At 41.0% G+C, this 23890-nt stretch overlaps 2 protein-coding genes across 7 annotated transcripts in view; one reads left to right on the forward strand and one right to left on the reverse strand.

The window, feature by feature from the left end:
• Positions 1 to 9241, forward strand: part of PPP4R4 (protein phosphatase 4 regulatory subunit 4) — a 107591-nt gene extending 98350 nt beyond the window's left edge. For 2 of the 3 annotated variants that reach the window (XM_030931664.1, XM_030931659.1), the window contains 2 exons: positions 4668 to 4815; positions 8201 to 9241. In XM_030931664.1, coding sequence (XP_030787524.1) covers positions 4668 to 4815; positions 8201 to 8225 — 173 coding nt within the window. In that variant the 3' untranslated portion in view covers positions 8226 to 9241. The remainder of the gene's footprint in view (positions 1 to 4667; positions 4816 to 8200) is intronic. The other variant, XM_030931660.1, reaches the window with a different exon arrangement.
• Positions 9242 to 12639: 3398 nt separating this feature from the next.
• SERPINA10 (serpin family A member 10) lies at positions 12640 to 23084 on the reverse strand. Of its 4 annotated transcripts, XM_010384539.2 has the most exons (6): positions 22730 to 22945; positions 22424 to 22616; positions 19380 to 20144; positions 17817 to 18090; positions 15623 to 15773; positions 12873 to 13716 (listed from the first exon to the last, which is right to left on the reverse strand). In XM_010384539.2, the coding sequence occupies exons 3-6, from the start codon at positions 20092 to 20094 to the stop codon at positions 13525 to 13527; spliced, it is 1332 nt and encodes a 443-aa protein (XP_010382841.1). In that variant the 5' UTR covers positions 20095 to 20144; positions 22424 to 22616; positions 22730 to 22945; the 3' UTR covers positions 12873 to 13524. The 4 variants fall into 4 exon arrangements, with proteins under 4 accessions (XP_010382838.1, XP_010382842.1, XP_010382840.1 ...); XM_010384536.1 differs by lacking the exons at positions 22424 to 22616; positions 22730 to 22945 and adding an exon at positions 23008 to 23084 and having other exon boundaries at positions 12640 to 13716; XM_010384540.2 differs by lacking the exon at positions 22424 to 22616 and having other exon boundaries at positions 12640 to 13716; positions 22827 to 22945.
• Between the last annotated feature and the right edge of the window lie 806 nt (positions 23085 to 23890).

Genomic DNA, 23890 nt, shown 5'->3' on the forward strand with positions numbered 1-23890 from the left:
AAAAAAAAAAAAAAAAAAAAGGGAGTGACATGATTCAAAACTCACAGAAGAAGAAATAGACCACAGGAAGGGGAACATCACACATCGGGGCCTATTGTGGGGAGGGGGGAGGGATAGCATTAGGAGATATACCTAATGTAAATGACGAATTAATGGGTGCAGCACACCAACATGGCACATGTGTACGTATGTAACAAACCTGCATGTTGTGCACATGTACCCTAGAACTTAAAAGTATAATAATTAAAAAAAAAGAATAGACAATCTGAATAGGCTTATATCTTTTAAAGAAATTGAATCAGTAATTAGTAATCTTCCAAAACAGAAAGCATCTAGCCCAGATGGGTTCACTGATAAATTCTATCAAATATTTAAGGAATAAATTATACCAGTTATCTACAGTCTCTTTCACAAGATAGAAGCAATGGGAATATACCCTAACTCATTCTGTGAGGTCAGCATTACCCTACTACCAAAATCAGACAAAGTCATTCCAAGAAAAGAATAATACATACCAACATCTCTCATGACCACAAATGCAAAAATCATCAAAAAATATTAGCAAATCAAATCCAACAGTATATAAAAAGAATTATACACCAAAACTGAGTAGGATTTATACCAGTTGTAGAAGACTAATTCACCATTTGAAGAACACTTAATGTAATACATCACACTAACAGGCCACGGAAGAAAAATCACGTGATCATAGTAATACATGAAGAAAAGACATTTTACCAAACCCAACACCTCTTCATGATAAAAACCGTAAGCTAGGAATAGAGAACTTCCTCAACTTGATAAGGAAAGTCTACAAAAAACCTACAGATAACATCACAGTAGTGAGGAACTAGAAGCATTCCTCCTAAGATCAGGAACAAGACAATGATGTCCTCCTGTCACCATTCCTTTTTACCATCATACTGGAAGTTCTAGAAAAGGAAAGAAAAGAGATACTGATTTTGGAAGGAAGAACTCAGATTGTCTTTGGTCACAGATAACATGATCATCTATGTAGAAAATCCACAAGAATTGACAAAAACACTTCTGGAACTAAGAAGTGATTATGGTAAGGATGCAGAATATAAGGTTAATATTCTGCAAGGTTAATGTGCAAAGTTCAATATGTCCTGTATTCCAGCATTGAACAAGTAGGAATTTAAAATTAAAAGCAAAATACCATTTACTATTAGCACTCAGAAAAATGAAATAGGCATAATTCTAACAAAATACATACAAGATCTATATAAGGAAAACTACAAAACTCTGATAGGAGAAATCAAAGAACTAAATAAAGAAGCAGATATCTCATGTTTATTGCTAGAAAGACTCAATATTGTCAAGATGTCAGTTCTTCCCAACTTGATCTATAAACTAAATGCAGTCTTAGTCAAAATCCCAACGAGTTATCTGGTAGATATCAACAAACTGATTCCAAAGTTTACCTAGAGAAGAAAAGTCCCAGAATAGCCAACATAATAATGAAGAAGAACAAAGCTGGAAGATTGACACCACCTGACTTCAGGACTTACTATAAAGCTACAGCAATCACAGTGTGGTATTGGCAAAAGAATAGTCAAACAGATTGAAGGAACAGAATAGGGAGCCCAGAAATAGATCCATGTAAGTGTAGTCACATGATCATTAACAAAGGAACAAGGCCAATACAATGGAGAAAAGATAGTCTTTTCAAACAAATGCAGCTGGAACAATAGGACACCCACATGCAAAAAATAAATAAATAAATAAAAATAGATCTTTTACACCCTTCACAAAAATTTATTCAAACATGAATCGCTGTTCTAAATGTAAAATGCAAAACTATAAAATTCCTAGAAGATAACATAGGAGAAAATATAGATGACCTTGCTTACAGTAATGACATTTTAGATACCGTGTCAAAGGCACAATCTATGAAATAAAGAATAAGCTGAAATTCATTAAAATTAGAACTACTATTTGAAAAATACTGTCAAGAGAATGAGAAGGCAAGCCACCGACTGGGAGAAAATGTTTGCAAAACACATAATCTGATAAAGGACTTTTATCCAAAATATACAAAAAATTTGTAAAACTCAACAGTAGGAAAACTAACAACCTGATTAGAAAATGGGCAAAGACTTGAACAGATACCTCACTAAAGAAGATATGTCAATGGAAAATAAGCATATGCAAAGGTGTTCATCATATGTCATCAGGTTTGTGCAAATTAAAAAAAATGAAGTCCCATGGCACACCTATTAGAATGGTCAAAATCCAAAACGCTGACAACAAATGCTGGTGAGGATGTGAAGCAGTGGGAACTCTCATTCGTTGCTGGTGGCAATACAAAATGGTACAGCCACTATGGAATATCAGTTTGGTAGTTTCTTACAAAACCAAACATATTCTTACCATATGGTCTAGCAGTCATGCTCCTTGGTGTTTATCCACAGGAGTTGAAAACTTATGTCTGCACAAAAATCTGAGCATGAATGTTTATATCAGCTTTATTCATAATTGCCAAAATTTGGAAACAAACAAGTTGTTCTTCAGTAGGTAGATGAATAAACAAACTGGTACATCCAGACAGTGGAATATTATGCAGTGCTAAAATGAAATGAGCTATCAGACCATGAAAAGACATGAAGGAACTTTTAATACATACTACTAAGTGAAAGAAGCAAATTGAAAAGGTAACATTCCAACTATGTAACATTCTGGAAAAGATAAAACTATGGAGACAGTATAATGATAAGTAGTTGTCAGGGGTTCGGGGGAAGGAGAATTGAATAGATGGAGCACAGATAATTTTTAGGGCAGTGAAAACACTCTGTATGATACCAAAATGATAGAAACGTGTCATTTATATATTGTCCAAATTCATAGCGTGTACGCCATTAAGAGTGAACCCTAATGTGAACTGTGGGCTTTGGGTGGTAATGACGTGTCAATGTGGGTTCATCAGTGCAACAAATGTACCACTGGTGGGAGACATTGAAGTTGGGAGGCTGTGTATGACTGGGAAGATATGGGAGATCTCTGTATCTACTGCTCAATTGTGCTGTAAACTTAAAACTGTTGTAAAAAATAAAGTCTACTTAAAAAGTGGCGCTGGAACCACTGGATATCCATATTAAAGAAACGAAAACCAAAACAAACCCTAAACCTTAATTGTTTGTTAAATTTGCATAAATTTAAGGCATACAAGTACAGTTTTATTACATGGATATACGTGGATATATTACATAGTGGTAAAGTCTGGGCATTTAGTGTAACCTAATAGTGTACATTTTACCCATTAAGCAATTTCTCATCCATCACCCCTTCTGACACTCCCACCCTTCCTAGTCTCCAGTGACAAGTATTCTACATTCTGTGACCACATGTACACGTTACTTAGCTCCCACTTATAAGTGAAAACATGCAGTATCTGATTTTCTGTTCCTGTGAATCTCAAGTCTTCTCACCATACACAAAATTATACTATACTCAAAATGTATTGTAAACCTAAGCATAAAAGCGTCTATATTTTCTAAAGAAAACATAGCAGAAAGTCTTTGTGATTTTGGAATACACAAAGATTTGACCATAAAACAAAAATATTAACATACTGGACTTAATCAAAATTAAAGCATCTGGGCTTTGAAGTAGAGCATTAAAAAATCAAAAGCAAGGCATAGATATGGAGGAAATATTCATAGAATATATACCAAAGAATTTGTATCCAGAATATACAAAGATGTCTTAACAAAAATTAGGCAACCAGTTTTAAAATGGGAAAAAGGTTTGAACATGAACTTCACAAAAAAGATACACAAGTAAGTACATGAGTGATTAACATCCTAATCATTAGGGAAATGGAAATTTAAAAGCAGTAAGAAAAGCACCCAAGGAGGTGCTACTTCACACTTGCTAGAATGTCTGAAACTAGAAAGACTCACAATATCAAGTGTGTGTGAGGATGTGGAGTAACTCTCCAGAATACTCATATGTTCCTGGCAGAAATGTCAGGAAAGAAAAGAAATTCTGGACATCAATTTGGCAGTTTCTTGTGAAGTTAAATATGTATTTAGTATATGACCCAGCAGTTCCACTCCTACGCATTTACTGAGAAGAAACTAAAACATATGTCCACACACAGACTTGTACATGAGTGTTCATAGCAGCTTTATTTGTAATATATAAAAACTGGAAAAAAATAGAAATGTCTATCAACAGATATTATGGGTAAACAAATTTTGACATATTCACACAATACCAGTCAGAAATAGAAAGGAATGAAGTATTGAATGAAACATGAATGAATTTCAACATTATGGTGAATGAAAGAAGCCAGACAGAAAAGAGTATATACTGTATGTTTTCATTTATATAAAATTCTAGATAATACAAACTATTTTATAATTGACAGGAGTGGTTTGGAGAGGGCGGAGGAGGATTGTGATGGGGTATGAGGGACTGTTTCATAGTGATAGACATGTTCACATCTTGATTGTGGTGATGACTTCATGGGGGTGTACATATGTCAAAACCTTAACTTTTTGCGGTTTGTTGTATGTAAATTTTACCCTCATAAAATTGACTTAAAAAGTGAAAAAGTCAGCTATCATTAACCTTTTCCTCTCTTTGGTTACCCTCTTTCTTAGTATATTTGATATGTCTGACTTTATATGTATTACTTTCAGATGATTCATTCCGGACTCGTAATGCCAGTAGTGTTCCACCTTCCTTTTCTCCTAATACTCCCTTACCAAGTACTTCCCGTGGGACAGGTAACTCAGTTGATCCCAAGAGCAGTGGAAGTAAAGATACACAACCACGGAAGGCTACCTTGTAAGTAATCAAGTGATGTCAGACTGAGTGTATTATCCCATTCTTTTTCTCAACACACTTTCCTTCCCACTTAAGTACTTTCCGAAGAATAGAAAATGTCTATAATGAGAAAATATTATAAATTAAAGAGTATTACTGTCACATGTGACTCTGTTAGTTTATATAGAATAACTTACATTTGGCAAAGGCATTGTAACCTTAGTGAATCAACAGGAAACATTTAAATGGCTCCCACTAATATCTGAAATCTAATTTTTTTCTGTGAAATGTTTACATTTAGGGAATTTGTCTCTAAGAAGGCATCCCTTTAAACACCTAGCTTAAGGATATGGTATTTAATCACCCAGTGTGCAGAAAGATGGGTACAGCTGATGTCACGTTAAGAAATAAGTGGTAGCGTGGAACCCAGAATTGTGAGTTCAATAAACTGGAGAGGTTTACAGACTATACTTATGTCTTGAAGCTGAAGTTACAAAGGGCCTCCGTTCTCCTTTTCCCCCATGATTCCTTTTAATGTGCTATTTGTATCTTGTTTGATTTGTTGAAGTCTTTCTTTTAGCTTAAATATTTAAGAAAGGGGTACCATAAAAATCACCTTTTAAGAGACTACATCAAGGTATAAATGATTCAGCCAGGATACCCAAACCATAGTTACAAGTTAGCTATTTCATATAGGACACCTGAACCTTTTGGTTGGAACAGACTTTTAACAGTATTTAGATTTTCTTTTAAACATATTTTAGTGAATGCATGGGCATTTTTGAATAAAGTTTCTTGAATGCATTCTTTTGCAAAAACTCTGTGCTGGAGTCCCTTTTAGGATCTGATTTAGGCTGTTTTGCATTGCTATAAAGAAATACCTGGGCCTGGGTAATTTATGAAGAAAAGAGGTTTAATTGGCTCATAGTTCTGCAGACTTCACAGGAAGCATAGCGGCATCTGCTTCTGGGGAAGCTTCAGGAGGCTTATTATCCTGGTAGATGGCAAAGCAGGAGCAGGCACATCACATGGTAAAAGCAGGAGCAGGAGAGAGAAAGTGGGGTTGGGGGAGGTGCCACACACTTTTAAATGATCAGATCTTGCGAGAACTCACTATCACAAAGAAAACACAAAGCCATGAGGGATCAGCCCCCATGATCCAAATACCTCCCACGAGGCCCCACCTCCAGCATTGTGGATTACAATTCAACATGAGATTTGGGCAGGGACAAACATCCAAACTATATGTATTCCAAATTTTAATTGGTCATTGGATATATGCCCAACTTCATTCAAAATTTAGAAATAAGTTTAGAAATAAATTTATTGACTAGAGGTCAGGGAAAGAGAACAGATGTACTATTACAAAAACATAATAGTAATAGAAAAAAATGAACATTGATACTACAGGTTAGTGTCAATGCAGAGTGTACTTTTATTTACAGAGAATGCTCTTTAGCTATACAGTTACTGCTCCCATGATTATACTATGGAAGTTCCACTTAAAAGTCATGAAAGCTCCAGGTGCAGTGACTCATGCCTGTAATCCCAACAATTTGGGAGGCCAAGGCAGGTGGATTATCGGAGGTCAGGAGTTTGAGACCAGCCTGGCCAACATGGTGAAACCCTGCCTATACTAAAAAAAACACAAAAATTAGCCAAGCGTGGTGTCGCGCTCCTGTAATCCCAGCTACTCAGGAGGCTGAGAAAGGAGAATCGCTTCAACTCGGGAGGCAGAGGTTGCGGTGAGCTGAGATCGCGCCACTGCACTCCAGCCTGGGCAACAAGAGTGAAACTCCGTCTCAAAAAAAAAAAAAAAAAAAAAAAAAAAGTGATAAAAACAGAGGCAGGACACGGTAATGGTGTATAGAGAGCCTTGTGTGTCTTGTTCCCAGCAGCAGCTAAGTGGCTGTGCAAAGTTCAGCTCAGTGCACTGACCCTCACTGTGCATATCTGTCACATGACAGGGCCGCCTCATGGTTCCTCCTTCTCTAAGGTGCCTTCTAGCTCTGGCATCCTGAAATCCTTTTGTTTTTTGTTTTTCTTTTTGAGACAGAGTCTCGCTCTGTCGCCCAGGCTGGAGTGCAGTGGCGCGATCTCAGCTCACTGCAAGCTCCGCCTCCTGGGTTTACGCCATTCTCCTGCCTCAGCCTCCCGAGTAGCTGGGACTGCAGGCGCCCGCCACTTCGCCCGGCTAGTGTTTTTTGTATTTTTTAGTAGAGACGGGGTTTCACCGTGTTAGCCAGGATGGTCTCGATTTCCTGACCTCGTGATCCGCCCCTCTCGGCCTCCCAAAGTGCTGGGATTACAGGCTTGAGCCACCGCGCCCGACCCTGAAATTCTCTTTATTACCCTAAACCCTCTTCCTCAGAAAAGATTGCCCTGAAATTCTTCTGTTGAAGAGCATATTTAGTAACATCAAAAGTAATGTATTCTCTTGTCCACTTATTATATTTTTCTAAATGCCATAGGCATTTTTTACAGTAAAGACCGTTGAAACCCAGTATATGTATGCCGGTTCTCCTTTATTTCAGATTACTCTCTTTATCTGTTCTTTCATTGTTGAGCATGCTTTTCCTTTTCATAGACTGAATTTTTTCTAGAAACAAACATTTTGATAACAAATCACATCAGATTTATTTAGTCTTTTCTGATTCTAAAGGAGGAATGTTGATATCCACAGTTGCTTTTTTAACTTGTGACTGGATATACAAGTTTGTAATTATATTTCCATCTGATGTGGCACTTACATGGATCTGTCTTGAGTGCACACTGCCACATGGCTGGATAGGTGATGATATCCACATTGGTCTTTCTTCTGTAAAATAGTATCCACTATTCAAAACAGGCCATATCCAAATGAAAATATGTTCCTTTCATTTAAAATAAGCCTGTGAGGTGATTTTGGAAAGTATAAATTATCTCAATTTTTGCTTCTCAAATTCTATGCGATACCTTCCTCAGCTTTTCAGTGTCATTGAGATGACACATTTGGTATTTAGGAATACTAGTGTCTTAAAGGAAGCATAGGTATGTATTATATCTTGTCTCTTAAGGCAGTTCATATATTTATGCCTGTGTAACTTCCATTATGGTTATACAAAATTTAAAATGTAGGAAAAGATGATTTAAATTGAATGCTATGTTATATATACACAGAATTTTTGGTAAGTAAAGATAATTCCAAGTAATCTTTAATGTGTAATTCATTTTTTCCATTAATCAGACTTCTCATGTATTAGATTTATTCAAAGTAAAGTATCTATATATTTTTAATTTACTTTGTGCACATTATATGTGTACTTGTACACATAATGACATTTTTCATATTTTTTTCTTTTTTTTCCCTTTCTTATTGCCTCCTTCCCCACCCTCCCTCTCTTCCTTCATTTCTTTCTTCCTAAAGAAAATCCAGAAAATCCAATCCTTAAATCAACTGCTTGATGAAGGAGGCAAAACAAAGGCAGCAGAAGATAATGTGATTGGTGCACAAAAGCTAAAGCAATGGCTGGGGCTTTGTTTTTAAGTTTTGGGTTTTTTTTGTTGTTGTTAATGAGTGGAAAGAGAGACATAATGACAGCTGATGTTAAACTTTCCATATTTCAAATTAGATTCCCTAGGAGGTATAATATATATTTCTTGAGTAATAATGTGGTTACAGAATTCCAGTGTTATAGTGAAGTGTAATGAAAAACATCTCTAGGTATGTGCTTTAACCACTGCTGTAAAAGAGACAAATCTGCATTTATTTGTGCAGGAAACCAGCTATTTAATTGTTCTAAAGTTTTAGCATTTAAAAATCGTATGAAAGTCTACATCAGCTGAAATCGTCCTAGCTTCATAATCACTTGGAGGCAGACTTGGAAGGTGAGAAAGATACTGCATTTTCTCATGACTCTCCAAGCCCACTTGAAAAGTCACACTGAAAGGATGCAAATAGCCGTCTGCGATTTTGGCAGCCCTCCGGAGTGTGGTGTCAATATGTTGTACACGGACATTTCCAAATTTAAATTTGGCAATGAAAATTCCACAAAGATTTCTGATAACTTTGAGCTATAAATACCTTAAAAATAATAGATTGATGATTTTCTTTATTTCCTAGAGAATTTATTTTATAAATACTTTGTTTACATTTTAGATTGTATTTGTCCTTATTTAATTTAAAATGATGAATCTAGTCTGAATCAGCTGTTATTCCAAGCTATCATGCTTAAGCTATGTCAACAGCGTTTATTTGTACTAATGCTAATATTTCCATCAAAATTTGCCTGTGGAATATATACAGTTCTTACTTTTAAACTGTCAGTTCTTGAGATATACTGTATGAAGCTATTGTCAGCTTCTCTATTTCAAAATGCAATCAGTATATAACTATATTGCTATTAGAAAATATTTGTTTTTTAAAATGTATCGATGTATGATAAAGATGATCTAATTTGTGAATGCATATGTGTGTGTGGTTCCTTTTTATAATGTGAAATAATGAATAATGAATTTACTGAAAATAAAACATAGGTTAATGAGATACCTGTGTTTGTGAAAAAAGTTTTAAATACTCTCCTGCAGTTTTTATTCTATAATTAAAGGGTAAGATAGTTCAGTTTTAGGTAGTGAATAAAAGAAATATACCAGTGTCAACTATAAGAGCATAGTTACTCAGTGTGAGACCTTTTCATGCCATTTGTTTTCCTTTTTCCTTCCATATGGCTTCTTTTTTGGCTATTTTTAGTGATTCTTCGTAATGTCCTTTGCCAAAGGACAACCAGGTAAATGGAATTGTTACTACTTGTTTTGTCAGTAGTTAGAATTCAGTAGGTATGAGAAATTTGACAGTACTGGTTAAAGTAATCAGTACACTCACTGTGGATTTCATTTAACTGTTTTCATCATGTCTCCTACTAGCACCAATAATGTGGAACTGAATATATTAAGATCTGGAGAATTTGGTACAGAATGAGACATCAAAATTGCATCAGTTTTTTTGGTGCTTTGATTCATAGCATTCTATTAATTTAATAAAATGGAGAATTTCAATGTATTTTTTATAATAAATTTAGCAGAATTATAAGCTTTTACTTTCCCATGATGCAAATGGGAGAAGGGAAACTGATTTGACAGAGAAAAACAACTACTGCTTATAAAGTTCAGGAATGTAGAGCAGTCAATTGCAATCTTACTCCTAGGTCTTAAATTATCAAAACCATTAATCAAAATTACTTTTGGAAGTTTTTAACAGAACATGACATTTCCTAAAATCTTTGAAATATTTGTTAAAATTATATTTCCAAGGACAGATATATAGAAACAGTATAAAAAGCAAATTAGTGACAGTTATGAATATCTACATATATCTCCATTTATATCAAAAACAAGATGGATACTTTTGTGAAAGTTCTCAGTTTAACAGCTTATCAAATTAATCCTTTAAACTAGTTGTATGGCAAAGAAAAATCTCCCTCCATCTGTAGCTGTAAGGAAAAGGAACATCTTCATCATCATTTTGTCAATTACTAAAACTTGCATTTTAAGAATAAGTCCAAGAATTTCACTAGTTAGCCTTACAGCTAACTGTAGAGCTCACTGTTACTGCAGAAATGGAGATAGGTCTATAAAGGATTTTACTTAATAGAGGTTAAATAAGGAGCACATGAAATTTTTCTTTATAACCTCCTACACATTAAAAAAAAATCATTTCTATTATTTGACTTCCTGAGCTTGAATATCTTAGTCTGGAGATGAGTCAGTTTTGCCATACAATTAGTGGATATATGAGAAATCTTTGAATGGAAATGAAACAGGCTCTTCAACTGGAGTAGAAGTTTTACAGTGAGGATAAAATGAATTAGATTAAGTCAGTAACCTGTTCTCAGTTGTTACAGCATGTATGTGTGAGAATGTGTGGTTGAGTGTGTCTGTGTAGGAACAATTTTTAAGACTCGACACTTGGCCGGGTGTAGTGTCTCACGCCTGTAATCCCAGCTTTGGGAGGCTGAGGCGGGTGGATCATGAGGTCAGGAGATCAAGACCATCCTGGTTAACACGGTGAAACCCTGTCTCTACTTAAAATACAAAAAATTAGCCGGATGTGGTGGTGGACGCCTATAGTCCCAGCTACTTGGGAGGCTGAGGCAGTAGAATGGCATGAACCTGGGAGGCAGAGGTTGCAGTGAGCCAAGATCACGCCATTGCACTCCAGCCTGGGCGACAGAGTGAGACTCCGTCTCAAAAACAAAACAAAACAAAAAAACTCAACACTTACATATAGTGAAGACTTGTACAATGTTAAGATTTTCCCCGCTCAGTTGGAAACCCCGAATTTGTGTGTGTGTGTATTTGTGTGAGGTAAATTACATTTTTTATTGGTCTGCATTTTTCTGTCATGCCTGTGTACTCGGGAAATCTGAAACTGAGTGTCTTAGGAACTTCTTAAAGCAAATATGGGGGAACATTAAAAAGTATATTTAAAACATAGAATAGGTCCATTTTCTACCTTAAAGAGTAGTATGTTAAATACAATTATTATGCTGTTGTTGCTTTGCAGTGTATATGGTGGGAAGAAGGCAGGAGTTTTTTATCTGCATGCTATGTGAATCCTTCAATAATAATGTACCTTTTTATAACTGGGTTTGGCCATATTGATTTCAGTGAGTATTGTGCTCTCACAGACTTAATTTTCCAGATTTCATCTCTTAAAAGTGGGAAATTTGACTGGATTCTACTTTATTCCTCTACTATTTTTCCACAAACAAATCTGACTAATTGAACACAAACAGGGTGACTTAAGAATGTCAGTTAGAGTTAGTCCTCTGTCTTTGGCCCTCTAGGGCCTAGAATTGCCTGTCCCTTCATAAGTGTCAATTAGTGCTGTTGGAATGAATACAGGAATGAATTTTATTTTATTAATATGCAGTCTAAGTACTGACTTTTCGTCATTCCAAAACTTGGAATGATGAAAAGTCTGTATTTAGGCTGCATATTAATATTATTACCTATTCACATTACTCTGAACTATATTAAATAGTCAATAAATGCATTTTAGATTTTTTTAAACATTAGATAGCAGACAGACAGAAATCCAATTAGGCATTTAATTAACATAGTTGATACTGTAAGTTAGTTCTATTCAGGATTCTCTGAATATGGTCTTTTCTGTTTCTGTGACAGAAAATGACTGCCTAAGGAAGATCAGGGATATTAACAATTTCCCTTTTCACCCTGGGACAAAGTTTGTACTTATATTCTGTTTAACCCCCATGGGTAGCTATAGTTCAGGCTGTTTACCTGGTCCCCATCAGATGTTTTAGATGGAAGGAAGGAAGAGTAAAAAGAGCTTGGGGACTAGACTCAGGAAAGCTAGGCCGCTGACTCTGCCATTGCTACACTGGAAGACCTTGGACAAGTGTTTTCTTCCCACTGGTATGTAAGGTATGACTTATCCACTAGATACAGAAGACACAGTGCCTAAGGCCGACAGTACTGTAAGGGCCCATGAAGGTGTTTTGTTTATCACCATATGCTAGACAAATAACTTTGAAGCCAGATACGCAATTTCAAAAGACGAATATATTCATCTTTCTACCAATGCAGCCATAAAACATATATATCTTCATGAAGGAAAGGAGTCTACGAGGTTAAAAGTGCCTAGGGCCCATGAAAGAATGTGGACCTGTTTCTGGGTCCCTCTTTCTTTCCTTTGTAAAATGAAGGTATTGAACTAGATGATCTGTGGTTCAGCCAATGCCTCTGCCAAGCGATTTGATGCACCATGGAAGTAGATGCTGTGATCAGGACTGATTAGAGCTATTTTTCTTCTGATGTCAGTCAGCAATAAATGACTCCATAATAGATTAAAATAAAACACTTATTTTGCACCAGAGAGAAGTAAAGAGAGAGAAGCACATGACTCAAGGAGATAAAGCCCAAAGGCTTTATCTCGACATAGTGTTCTCATCTACAACTTTTTAAAAATCCAAATATGTGAGCAACAGAGAAAAGATATTCTACCCAGCTAGTCTTCAGCCAAATAACTAAGGCTGTTAGAAACAGGCTTAAAATACCAGACAGATTGCACAAACATCTTTTAAAAAAAATTATCAATGTAATGCTTTTGTTGTAGTCCTCCCTTATCCATGGTTTTGCTTTCTGTAGTCTCAGTTAACTATGGTCAACCATGGTCTGAAAACATTAAATGAAAAATTCCAGAAATAAACAATCTAAAAGTTTTAAGCAGCATGCCATTCTGAGTGGTGGGATGGAATCCTGCATCATCCTGCTCTGTCCCACCCAGGATGTGAATTCTCCCCTTGCCCAATGTCTCCACACTGTCTGTGCTCCTCGCCTGTGAGTCACTTAGTAGCCTTCTCTATAGTCAGTTTGACTGTTAGGGTATTGCAGTGCCTGCGTTCAAGTAACTTATTTTACTTAATGTTGTTATTATTGTTGTTAATCTCTTACTGTGCCTAATTTATAAATTAAACTTTATCGTAGGTATGTATGTGTAGGAAACAATATATATAAGGTTCAGCACTGTCCACCGTTTCAGGCATCTGCTGGGGGTCTTTGAATGTATCCCCCTCAGATAAGTGGGGACTACTGTATTTGAGAACACCCCAAACTAGTTAAGAACAAAAGGAACACTCTCCCCTGCCATCCATTGCTGGTATCCTGTGTGGATTTGATACCTCAGATTCAGCATCTACTGCAGCACGAAGTGCTTATGCATGTCCTGAATTATAGGAGAGTTGGATTCACCACCCTTCCCAGAAATAGAAGCATTCCAGAGGTTTCTTCATAGATCATGAAATGAAATGGCCGGTTCACTTTGACGACAGGAGGCATGGAATAAGCAATAATTTCTGACAAGGTTCCTGCCACTGCCTCAGTGCCCCTTTCATCAACTTCAATCACTGTTCTTTGTAAAACCTGGAAAAGGAAATAGTGTGAAAAACCATTTGTGTGGCAGTGCAAAGGAGGAATTAAATGAGCCCCTTGAAATTCTTCACAGTGGTCCTACCCATGGGGTCATGCTACTGGGATTTAGTGGAGCAGGCCCATCTACATTAAGAGCAGTGGTCTGGGGTTTCACCAGGGACTGCACAGGAGTCTCCAACAATACCAGAAGACCTCAGGAACCCAATGTGAAGTATTGTGGAATATGTGAAACACATTACGGGCGTGGACTTAGGATGCACTCATGCATCAAATCTTTATTGAGCGTGTGCTTTATGCTACTAATTGTTGAGCTGAGCTGGTGCTCCTAAAAGGTTTTCAAGCTGCCTGGATCCCTTGAGTCCTCTGACTTTCCTTTTGGCAGGCAAGGTGGAGGCAGGGAATGGCTAGTCTTCCGTATCAGCTTCCCAGCACCTGGTACTACTCTAAGGCATTTTCTGGGCCAAGCCCAGGGGTCCCTGGAGCCTTCCTGAATTCTGACTGCCTATATTGTGGCTGCTTGCTATGTTTGGGAGACTCTTTTTTACAGAAACAGGATGTGATATGAGTGATGTACCTATATAATTACTGTGTTATAATAGATAATAAAAACATACACTGATTTTCACTCCAGGAAATTCCCTGATTTCCTAGAGGAGAATTAACTCCCCAGAGCAAACAGAGGGAGAATATTTCATGGTTTACAATTTAAATTTCATGATGACCCTTTGTAAATCAGCAGTGCATTTCAGTTTTTCATGTGTTCATAGCAGAAACGCTTTCAGGTGCTGGTCTGCAGGATTGTTTAATTGTCTTCTCTCTCTAGAGGTGGTAAAACCTGATTCCAGGCCACGGTTACCCTACTGTGTCCTACTTAAGTGGATGCCATTTTTAGTCTCTCTTGGAATTGAAAATTGCAATTGTAAGAGAAAATATTAACCAAACCACACAGCTAAGGAAGAATGTAGAGAGATGTAGCTGCCATTTGGAAATGTGTGGGAGCACTTTTATAGTGATGACTGGAGTTTCCTACTGGCATTAGTGAACATGGGTCAGCAATGCTAACCAGTTCCCTGCAACATGCACAACTGCTCTGGACAACAAGCAGTTCCCCTCAAAACCAAGAACCCTTCCACTGAGAAACACTGAGTAACTGAAGGGATTCTATGTGGATGGTGACTAAATTTGTTCTTAGTTTTAGAAATAGAACTAGGACCAAAAAGTATGAGGTAGAAGTTACAGGTCTCTCTCTCTCTCTTTCTCTCTCTCTCTCTCTCTCTCTCTCTCTATATATATATATATATATGTATATATGTGTATCTATGTATATATGTGTGTGTATATATGCACATATACATACACACACATATACACACACATATATATATAAACAATTTTAGCTGTTGTGGATTAGGCAGCTTTTCAAAGAAATGGTGAGTTTGCTGTCACTGGAAGCATGAAGAAGAAGAGACAGAAGTTGGAGGGCTATTTCATAGGGCTATGGAGGGGATTTCCACAAGGAGGGAGAAGTTGGGCTGGATGATGTCTAGGGGTTTCTTTCATTGTAAAGGTGGTGTAATTTCATGAACTATTTAAGTTGTATTCAACATAAATGATGACGTATCTGTAAACCAGTTCTACTTCAGGGGCAAATTTCTCCCTGAGCACTTAAGCAGAAGGAGAGAGGTCTGCTTAAAATAAATTAGTTGAAAAGGTATTTTAATAAAGTTGCTTGAAATTCTTAAAACATCCAACCTGGGTGCTATTTCAAGTATTTGGGATGTAAATATAATTTTCCATTACACTTAGGTATTTTACCAAAGTTAAATGGTTTGTAAAAACATTTGTTTTGGTGACATTTCATGCTGAGGTTGGGCTCTGATGAAAGATCCTGACTTACCCGGGATACTTGGAGATTTCTTCCAGTAGCTGAGAGTTCACTAAGGTCAGCCCAGGGTGAGAAGATTCTTCTGATTCCCATCTGCTTAAGCAGCTCATGCATCTCATACTTCTGATCTAGCTTGAACTTTGGAAAGAAAACTTCCATGTTTCTGTGATACAAGTACAGATAATGGTGAAATGTAGACAAAGCCATAGTCTATGGCACCAAAAAGGTCACAATTTTTGTTCTTTAAGATTGTTTCCATTAATGAGTCTTTCAGTTGACTATGAAGTTCATGCCATTCTCTTACAATGGCCTAGCTCAAGGAAATTATTTCTAGCTTATCAAGTAGTACTTCAGCTTCAGGGAAGGAGTTTTATTCCTCAGCCAATGACTCACATTCTCTTTAGCAAAGTACTTATGTGTTAATTTGCCTATGTTTTAAAAACAACCTGAGATAACAGCTGCTTTCAGCAATCCTGCAGACTCCTGGATGATGACTGTTTTCAGCTCCTGGATTCTACAGACCTGAGGAGTCTGGGGATGGATGGGAAGGGGAGCAAAGAAAACTTTAAACCCCTCCCCATCTTTAGCCAGAGAAACTCTGATACCATCTATTTTGTATACTGGAGTCCTCCTTTGAAAATATGTTGCTTGGAAAGATGAGTTCTGTGGCTCAAAAAAAAAAAAAAATAATTGAGGACATGACGTGTCTTGAAGATTAATTTATAAAGTTATTCATTCAGCAAACATTTCTTGAGGGCTTATGATGTTTGGGGTTCTTTGTTAGGTGCTAAAGATATGAAGAAAAATGAAAGAATAATAATAAAGATAAAACTAACCCCAGGGACCTTTAGCTGGACTCGTCTCTGCCAAAATCTGAGTCATGGGATTCAGAAGCCATAGCCATGGAATTTATATTGCAGCCGTTTTCCTTGTACTCCAATAGGTGTATTAACTTACTGGGCAGACATTTGAGTGCCCACCCTGCTTTCTGTTCCTCTCCTCTCTATGTACAGACCCCAACCCTGTCATGCGTCTAGATTCTAGTTCTATGCTGATGACTGAATTTATATCTCCGGCCTGGACCTCACCCTAGACTCCAGATCCACCTGTCGTCTTGACATCTCAACTTGGATGTCTAATAGATATTTCTGATCTAAGTGTTTAAGACTGAACTTCTGCACTTACCCCAGACCTGTTCCTCCCCATTTCAGTAAATGGCAAATCCGTCCTTCCAGTTGCTAAGACCAAAAACTTTGCAATCACCTTTGACACCTCTCTCACCCACATGCAGTCCATTAGCAGATCCTGCCAACTCTCACTTCCTGATAGATCTAGAATCCAGCAACTTCTCATCACTTCCACTACCATTACCACCACCGCAGTCCAGGTAGGAGCATCTCTACGTGGATTGCTAGTAACCTTCTAACCAGTCTCCCTTGCTTCCATCCTTACCCCCTACTGTCTTTTATCAACACGGGAGCTTCTGTGATCCTTTAAAAACAGAAGTCAAATCAGTTTGCTCCTCTACTCAGAACCATCCAGTGGCTTGCTGCCTCTCCCAGGAAAAGCCCAAGTCTTTTCTGGGGACTGTAAGGTGAGATCCTGGTGACTGGGCCCCTGGTTCCACTCTGATCTCATCTCCAACTGCTGAAGCCACACTTGCCTCCTTGCTCTCCTTCAAACCCACCAGGTACACTCCCAGGTACGATTCTGCCTGTAACATAACATTTCTCTCCCCGAATATATCCACATGGTTTATCCTTCATCTTCAGATGTTTGCTTACTGTTACCTTCTTGGAGAGGCCTTCCCTAACCTCCATCTGCATCCTGATGATGCTCCCTGTCCCCTTCCCTGCATTATTACCTATTTTTAATTTCCTCTTTGTCTTCCTTCAATGGAATGTAAGCTCCATGAGGGCAGACTAATTTTGCCTGTTTTGTTTGCTGATGAATTCCTGGCATCATACTTTTATCACAGTAGCAGAACGTGAAATACTGGTGGACTCAATGAATGAATCAGCCAGGCACTCTGTGACAGATGCTGGGGATAGAGTGGAAAAAAAGACAAATGCTGTCCTGCCCTCAGGAAGCTTATAGCTCACTGGAGGAGATGGGCATTAAACCACGGTGCATTCAACGAAATTCTGCTGAGTGTTTGAAAGTATGGAAAGGTAGAGTTTGTATAGGATGTGGGCAAGAGTTGTACCTGGTTTTCATGTTTCTGAGCCATGTCTCCACCAAGTCTGTGGTCAGGTAGTCTTCAAGGGCGAGGTGGTCACCCATTTTCTCCATGAGGACCACCAGCATGGTGGCATTTCCTTGGTAGGGCAGTTTGAGGACATGACAACGAAAATTCTTGTCAAAGGTGGAGGCAAACTTGCCTGCACCATACATCATGGGCACCTTAATGGTCTTGTACTTGTCCAGGTGGAAAGTGTCGGCTTCGGTGAAGGCAGGGTCAAATGGGGTCAGCCATTTCCCTGAACAAGTGAGAGAAGAACTCATTGCAGAAACACCCTCTTTGAAAAGCATTGTTCTTGCTCAAATAATAAAGAGGGAACCTTCTATCTCACTTCTCATTCCAAGGCGTTCCCTAATTGGGTTTGCTTTTCCACAGCTCAGGCAGGCAAAATAAATTTCTCCAAAATAGCTTTTCCCCGGCCTCTAGCCCAGCTAACAAAATACAGCTCCACTTGCAGGCCCTATTGGGAATCGCACACGAAAGCAGGGAAATGTTTCCTAACAATCCCTGGCTTCCCTCATTGTCCTGGACCCGAACAGAATCCACAGTCGTTCCCTCATAGTTGGCTCCAGCTTAGAGAAAAGCCTTTGCCTGGCACCTCTGACTGCCACTTTGTCTCATTCACACCAGGCACAAGCACATGCAGAGTCCAAGGTGGCAGGAGTGACACTTCTCACTTACCCACTGTTTAATGTGGTTCTGAGAGAAGGACCCACAATGCAGAGGCCACCAGCAGGCAGGTACATGACTCTCTACACAAATGTCTGCCCTGGGGGTGTGGCCTGGCTGGTTGTAAAGTGGCTTCGCCTGCCGGGGCTTTGCAAGTCTGGTGCCAGCTCTGCAAAAGTGGCATCCAGCCCATATCTAGTACCCCATTAGGGAGGCAGGGCTGGACAGAACCTAGGATCAGGAGGTCAGGAGGTTCTTGTTTGGGTTTTGCCTCTGCTGCTTATTGTGTGACCTTGATCAGGCTAACCTCTCTGAGCTGGTTTCATCTTTAGAAAGGAGACAACAACTCCTGCTCTACCTGCTGATTGGCAGGAAGAACGAGTAAACCCTAGATACTCAGTGTCTGCTATGTGCCAAGCCCATCTGGGCACTTTACATTCATTGTCTCATTTTAACTCTATAGTAGGTGGAGTGTCGCTATTTTCTATAATAAGAAGCTAAGGGCAGAGAGCTGGTCAAAAAAGTAAAAATGAAGGAACAATGATTCACTTCTAAATCCCCCAGATAATCCCCCCAACCCCCTCTTTTTGGAATGACCCTATGCTTCTAAACGTCAGAGGGGAGCTGTGTAGAGTGCTTTGAAAATTATAAGGACTACAAGCACATAGGATGCCAGGGCAGGGCCTCAAGTGACAGCGTCTGGCACTGTTCAATATGTGTATCAATCTGTATTTGAAACCTGAAAACACATTCATAGAAAATCATTTAGTGTTAACCATATGCTGACCTAACAGAAGGAAAGGGAGAGACAGTTGCAGGACCCTGTGGCCTTGGGAGAGCAGAATATTATCAAAGTACCTTTGAACAAGATGTAATCCACAAGAATTAATTTGGTTTCAGGATAAATCTCGTCAAACAGTTTGGGAATTTTCCCCCGAGTCTCTTTGTTAATGTAATGATTCATGAGCCTTTTGGCCTGTGAGGCATTGTGAAAATTCATAAGCACACACTCTGTATCAAAATACCTCTTGGATAAATTGAGGAAGAGCTCTTTGACATCAAAATCCTTGTGGATGAAGGCAAAACTCCCCTGTGTGAGGCCCAGTTCCAAGTTGTGGGAGAGGGTCTCTCTGAGTCCCTTAAAGAGGGAGGGCAGGAGCCCGGGCTTGGTGGGGTTCAGGGCCTGCAAGTGGAGCCCTGTCTTGATCTGGGCTTTGGTCGGCCCTGTGGCCCCCAGCATCAAGCCTGCCATGGCCAAGGACACACCAAATGGAGAGAAGACCATGTTGCCATCGTGCCTCATGGAGATCTTTCGCAGCAGGCTGAATCCGAAGTTTGAAGTCTCATTGGCAAGCTGCTGCCCACTAGCTATCAGCCAGGCTTTCTCCTCCTCACCGGCCTTCTCGATGGCCTCCTCCTCATCCTCCTCTTCCTCCCCGGGAGCCTGCACTACCCCGCTGGTCTGGTTCTGAGGGGCCGGGGCCTCTGGCGACTGAGGACTGGGGGCCAAGCCGGGTGCCAACCACACCTGTGCCAGGAGGACGGAGAGCAGGAGGCTTGGCACCACCTTCATGTGGTCAGCTGCAGAGGCCAAGGAGTGCCTCCCTTCAGCTGCAAGACTTCCTGTGGAGAGAAGAGGATAGAGATGGTTTTAATGCCTCCTAAAGTGTCTTAGTGGATAGTAAAAGCTTCTTCAGGGACCCTGCCTCCTTCCTGTGGCTCAAGTAGGTTAGCCCTGTCCCAGGGAGACCTGAAGCAAGTGTGGGTGACATTTGCTCACCCAGTGAGGGGACATTATTTCACAGAGCAAAACCTCCTCTAGTTCCCATTCCCTGCCCGGCTGTCAGGCAGCTCTCGGTCCTGACCCCTTTTTTATTCATCCCATCTCCTTCCTGAGGGCTAGGGCAAGAGACCCCGCTCTGGGAGCAGGAGGCAGCACAAAAGGTGGGGGTCTGAGCAGGTGGAATCAGGGGTCCTCATGCACCTTTCCCTGATCTGCTTCGTTCATTGCCCTGACCCTCCGGCCATCAGGCTGCCCATCCAGATGGGTCTCCGGCCTTGCCCTATGCCCTGTTTGGCTGGGGATTGGAGTGCCTGCATGCCTGTTAGGCAAGGAAGGGGGAAAATGTTGGAGCTTCCCTGGATTTTTGATCAAAATTCTCTTCACACTGCACCTCTGCCACACAGTTCCTTGGAGGTCTTCCTTCCTTCCTATAGCTGCGGCTCCCAGGTAGCAGGAGGCCCCGCAATTCATACAACCCACTGCTGGGCTCCCTCCACTGTGGCCTCATAGAGCCCTCACAGTCACCTGGGCTGCGTGCCGGCTCTCACTGCCCCAGGCTGCACAGCGTGGGAGCCACACTTCCTCACCATTAGCTGTCCCCTTCTCTGTTGCCTTTTAGGCTCCCTCCACATCCTTGGACACAGAGCCTGGCTCCCGAACACTTGTGTGATTTCCATCCAAATACATGGCTTGGGGCTGGGCTGGGCCACCTGGCTGTGTCCCAACTCAGTTCTGGTGTTCAGCCACATTGCAGGCCTGATCCCAGAGGCTGACTGGGCAGGACCCCCAGGACACCTGCCCTCCCTCATCCTCTCTCTGGGCCCACTGCCCTGGGAGGGTCTGCGTGGGGTCGGCCACCCAGCCCAGTGAGCGCAGGGTGGATGCTGCGGGCCTCATGAGAGTTCCTATCCGCAGAGACCCTTATTCTTGACCAAGGTCACCTGCAGCAAAATGTGACAGGCGGGGAACTCCCAGGCGTCTTCTCCCTGATGCAGGGACTGAGTTCTTATCTATGCGTGGGACAAAACCGCCTCCAGCGCCAGGGCCCAGCATGTTGCTCCTTGCTTAGGCTGAATGGCACCCCGGAATTCAGGGCCTCACTCTGCAGTCTGAACGGCACTGCCCTCTACCTTAAAGAAGCAGTGAAATACTTCCATTGTGTTTCCCAAAGGACACTGTTGAGGAAACTCTTTTTGACTCTAAATGGCAAGCCCGTATTCAATAGGTCACTCAAGTATTGTAAATGTTGGGGAAATAGCTCTTTCAGTGTAAACGCAGTCCAGTTTCATGCTTTTATTGTTATGGACTGAATGTGTCCCCCCAGAATTCATAAGTTGAAGCCCTAACCCCCATTGTGATTGCAGTAGAGTTGAGGCCCTTGGGAGGTGATTAGGTTTGGATGAGGTCATGAGGGCAAGGCCCCTGTGATAGCAGTAGTGCTGTTATAAGAAGAAGAGAGACCAGACTTCCCCTCTGCACCTCCTTGCCATGGGAGGACACCGTGAGAAGATGGCCATCTGCAAGCCAAGAAGGCAGCCCTCCAGAATCCGGCCACACTGGCACCCTGACTTGGACTTGCAGCCTCCAAAACTGTGAAAAATCAATGGCCTTTGGAGCCACCCAGTCCGTGGTGTTTTGTTAGAGGAGCCTAGCTAAGACGATTATGTGGCATCATTTAATGCTACTTTCTACATTAAGACTACACAGAGGCCGGGCGCGGTGGCTCAAGCCTGTAATCCCAGCACTTTGGGAGGCCGAGGCGGGCGGATCACAAGGTCAGGAGATTGAGATCATCCTGGCTAACATGGTGAAACCCCGTCTCTACTAAAAAATACAAAAACTAGACGGGCGAGGTGGCAGGCGCCTGTAGTCCCAGCTACTCGGGAGGCTGAGGCAGGAGAATGGCGTGAACCTGGGAGGCGGAGCTTGCAGTGAGCTGAGATCCGGCCACTGTACTCCAGCTTGGGCGACAGAGCGAGACTCTGTCTCAAAAAAAAAAAAAAAAAAAAGACTACACAGAATACTCCTCAATTCAAGGTTAGTTCTCCCTGTCACCGTGGTCAGGAAATTAGCCTAGCATGCCAACCAGATGTCACCGCTTCCAAATGCTGAGTCTTACCTTTCTGTTCTTGAAGCTTGTCCTATAGTCTGCAGAGTGGTAGCCCAGTAATTCCTGGGGGCTCCTGAACAGGTATCCGCTAAGGTCTTTGTAAGGTCTTTGCTCATCTACCCAACCCTTCGGAGTCTAGGCCAGGAGTTCAGGGGGCACTCCTGGACTAGGACACCATCCAGCATGGTGAGGACGCACCTTCCTAGACAGAGCCCTGGGCAGTTAAGGAACCACCAGCTCACCCGCCACTTCTCAGCCCTGGGAGAGCACACACCCCCTCCTTCCCTCAGCCCTGGGAAGGGGAGCCCTGCTTACTCCGGCAGTGAGTTGTGGTGGGTGAAATACCAAGCCTTTCAAGCCTCTTTCCCTTGGCCTCCTTCCTGCAGAGGATCTCCCTGTGTCTATAATTCACCTCTCACTCCACTCCAGCTCCCCGTCTGTATGTGCAGTCCCCATGGAGTGCAGGATTGAGGCCTTTGCACTGCTCAGCCACGCAGCCCTCATGTTGGAGCCCACCCAGAGATGATATCATCTCTCCTGGTCCCTCCCTGATTAGACTCGTTGAAGGTCTCCTGTAACCCACTGCCTCTTACCAGTGTGTGGCCTTGGGTCCTGAAAATGTCCTTCATTCATAGCAGAAACCAAAGCTTCAGCTTTGCAGCCCAGAACCTTCAGCAAATATTTGCTATTCCAAAGTATGATTCCCTATGGGACGGTTACTGATTAACATCCTGCTTGTGATGGTGGAGTTTCCAGAAAACCAAAGACCAAGTGGGAGGCTTCCCATACTCCCCAGCTCCTCCTGTAACCCAGAATATGACCCAAATCCCATCACGAGAGCTTCTGCCTTGCAACTCAAGGCTTCGCCCCAGTAAGATTCAGCTCCTTCTGGGTGGCATGTTGGGGATTTCTCTTGAGCTGTTCTAGGTGCTGAAAGCCTCAAGAAAGAAGGCACTGGGGGATCCCATGTATGCTTCCTGAGTCCCCAACCCAGTACTGGACACTGTGGGAATGTGGGTTGGGGGCACAGCAGAGATGTTCAGGACCTGCTCTCTCAGCCCCCAAGTTAGTCCAGTGTGGGAAGCAGACAGGTAAATCACTACTTAGAGTACATAGCTCCTTTCAAGGTAAATTTCCTGCTTTGCAATGTTTCTGTACTTGAGACTGAATCCTCGGGTACTCAGAGTTGAGGCTGGTGGAGACCCTTTATGGCAAAGCTTCTCAGACTTCGCAGACTCTCTTTTTTAAAATATGTAAATAAATATTTTGTTGTGTCCCTTACTACTACCCTTGAAGTGAAATGTATAGCTAACATAACCTACCCACAAAATTAAAAAAAATAATGCTGTAACGATAATGTAGAGGCATAATAAAAGAGAATAATGTGTCCCTGAATATGGCAGTGCTGTGGTCTAAGGGCCTGGGCAGGTGCAGTGAGGCCATCCAATATGGAGCCCGCTGGAGGCCGCATGTAAG

This window comes from Rhinopithecus roxellana, chromosome 5 (genome assembly GCF_007565055.1).
Source record: "Rhinopithecus roxellana isolate Shanxi Qingling chromosome 5, ASM756505v1, whole genome shotgun sequence".
NCBI lineage: Eukaryota > Metazoa > Chordata > Mammalia > Primates > Cercopithecidae > Rhinopithecus > Rhinopithecus roxellana.

Bases quoted from the DNA above. Each gene is read 5' to 3' on its own strand.
- SERPINA10 (XM_010384536.1), bottom strand. From the start codon at position 23,047: ATGAATGAAGGACATTTTCAGGACCCAAGGCCACACACTG. The intron at 18,091-19,379 runs GTACTTTGATAA...TCACTTGTTCAG, and splicing joins GGATTACATCTTGTTCAAAG to GGAAATGGCTGACCCCATTT. The intron at 13,717-15,622 runs GTAAGTCAGGAT...TTCCTTTTCCAG, and splicing joins GAAATCTCCAAGTATCCCGG to GTTTTACAAAGAACAGTGAT.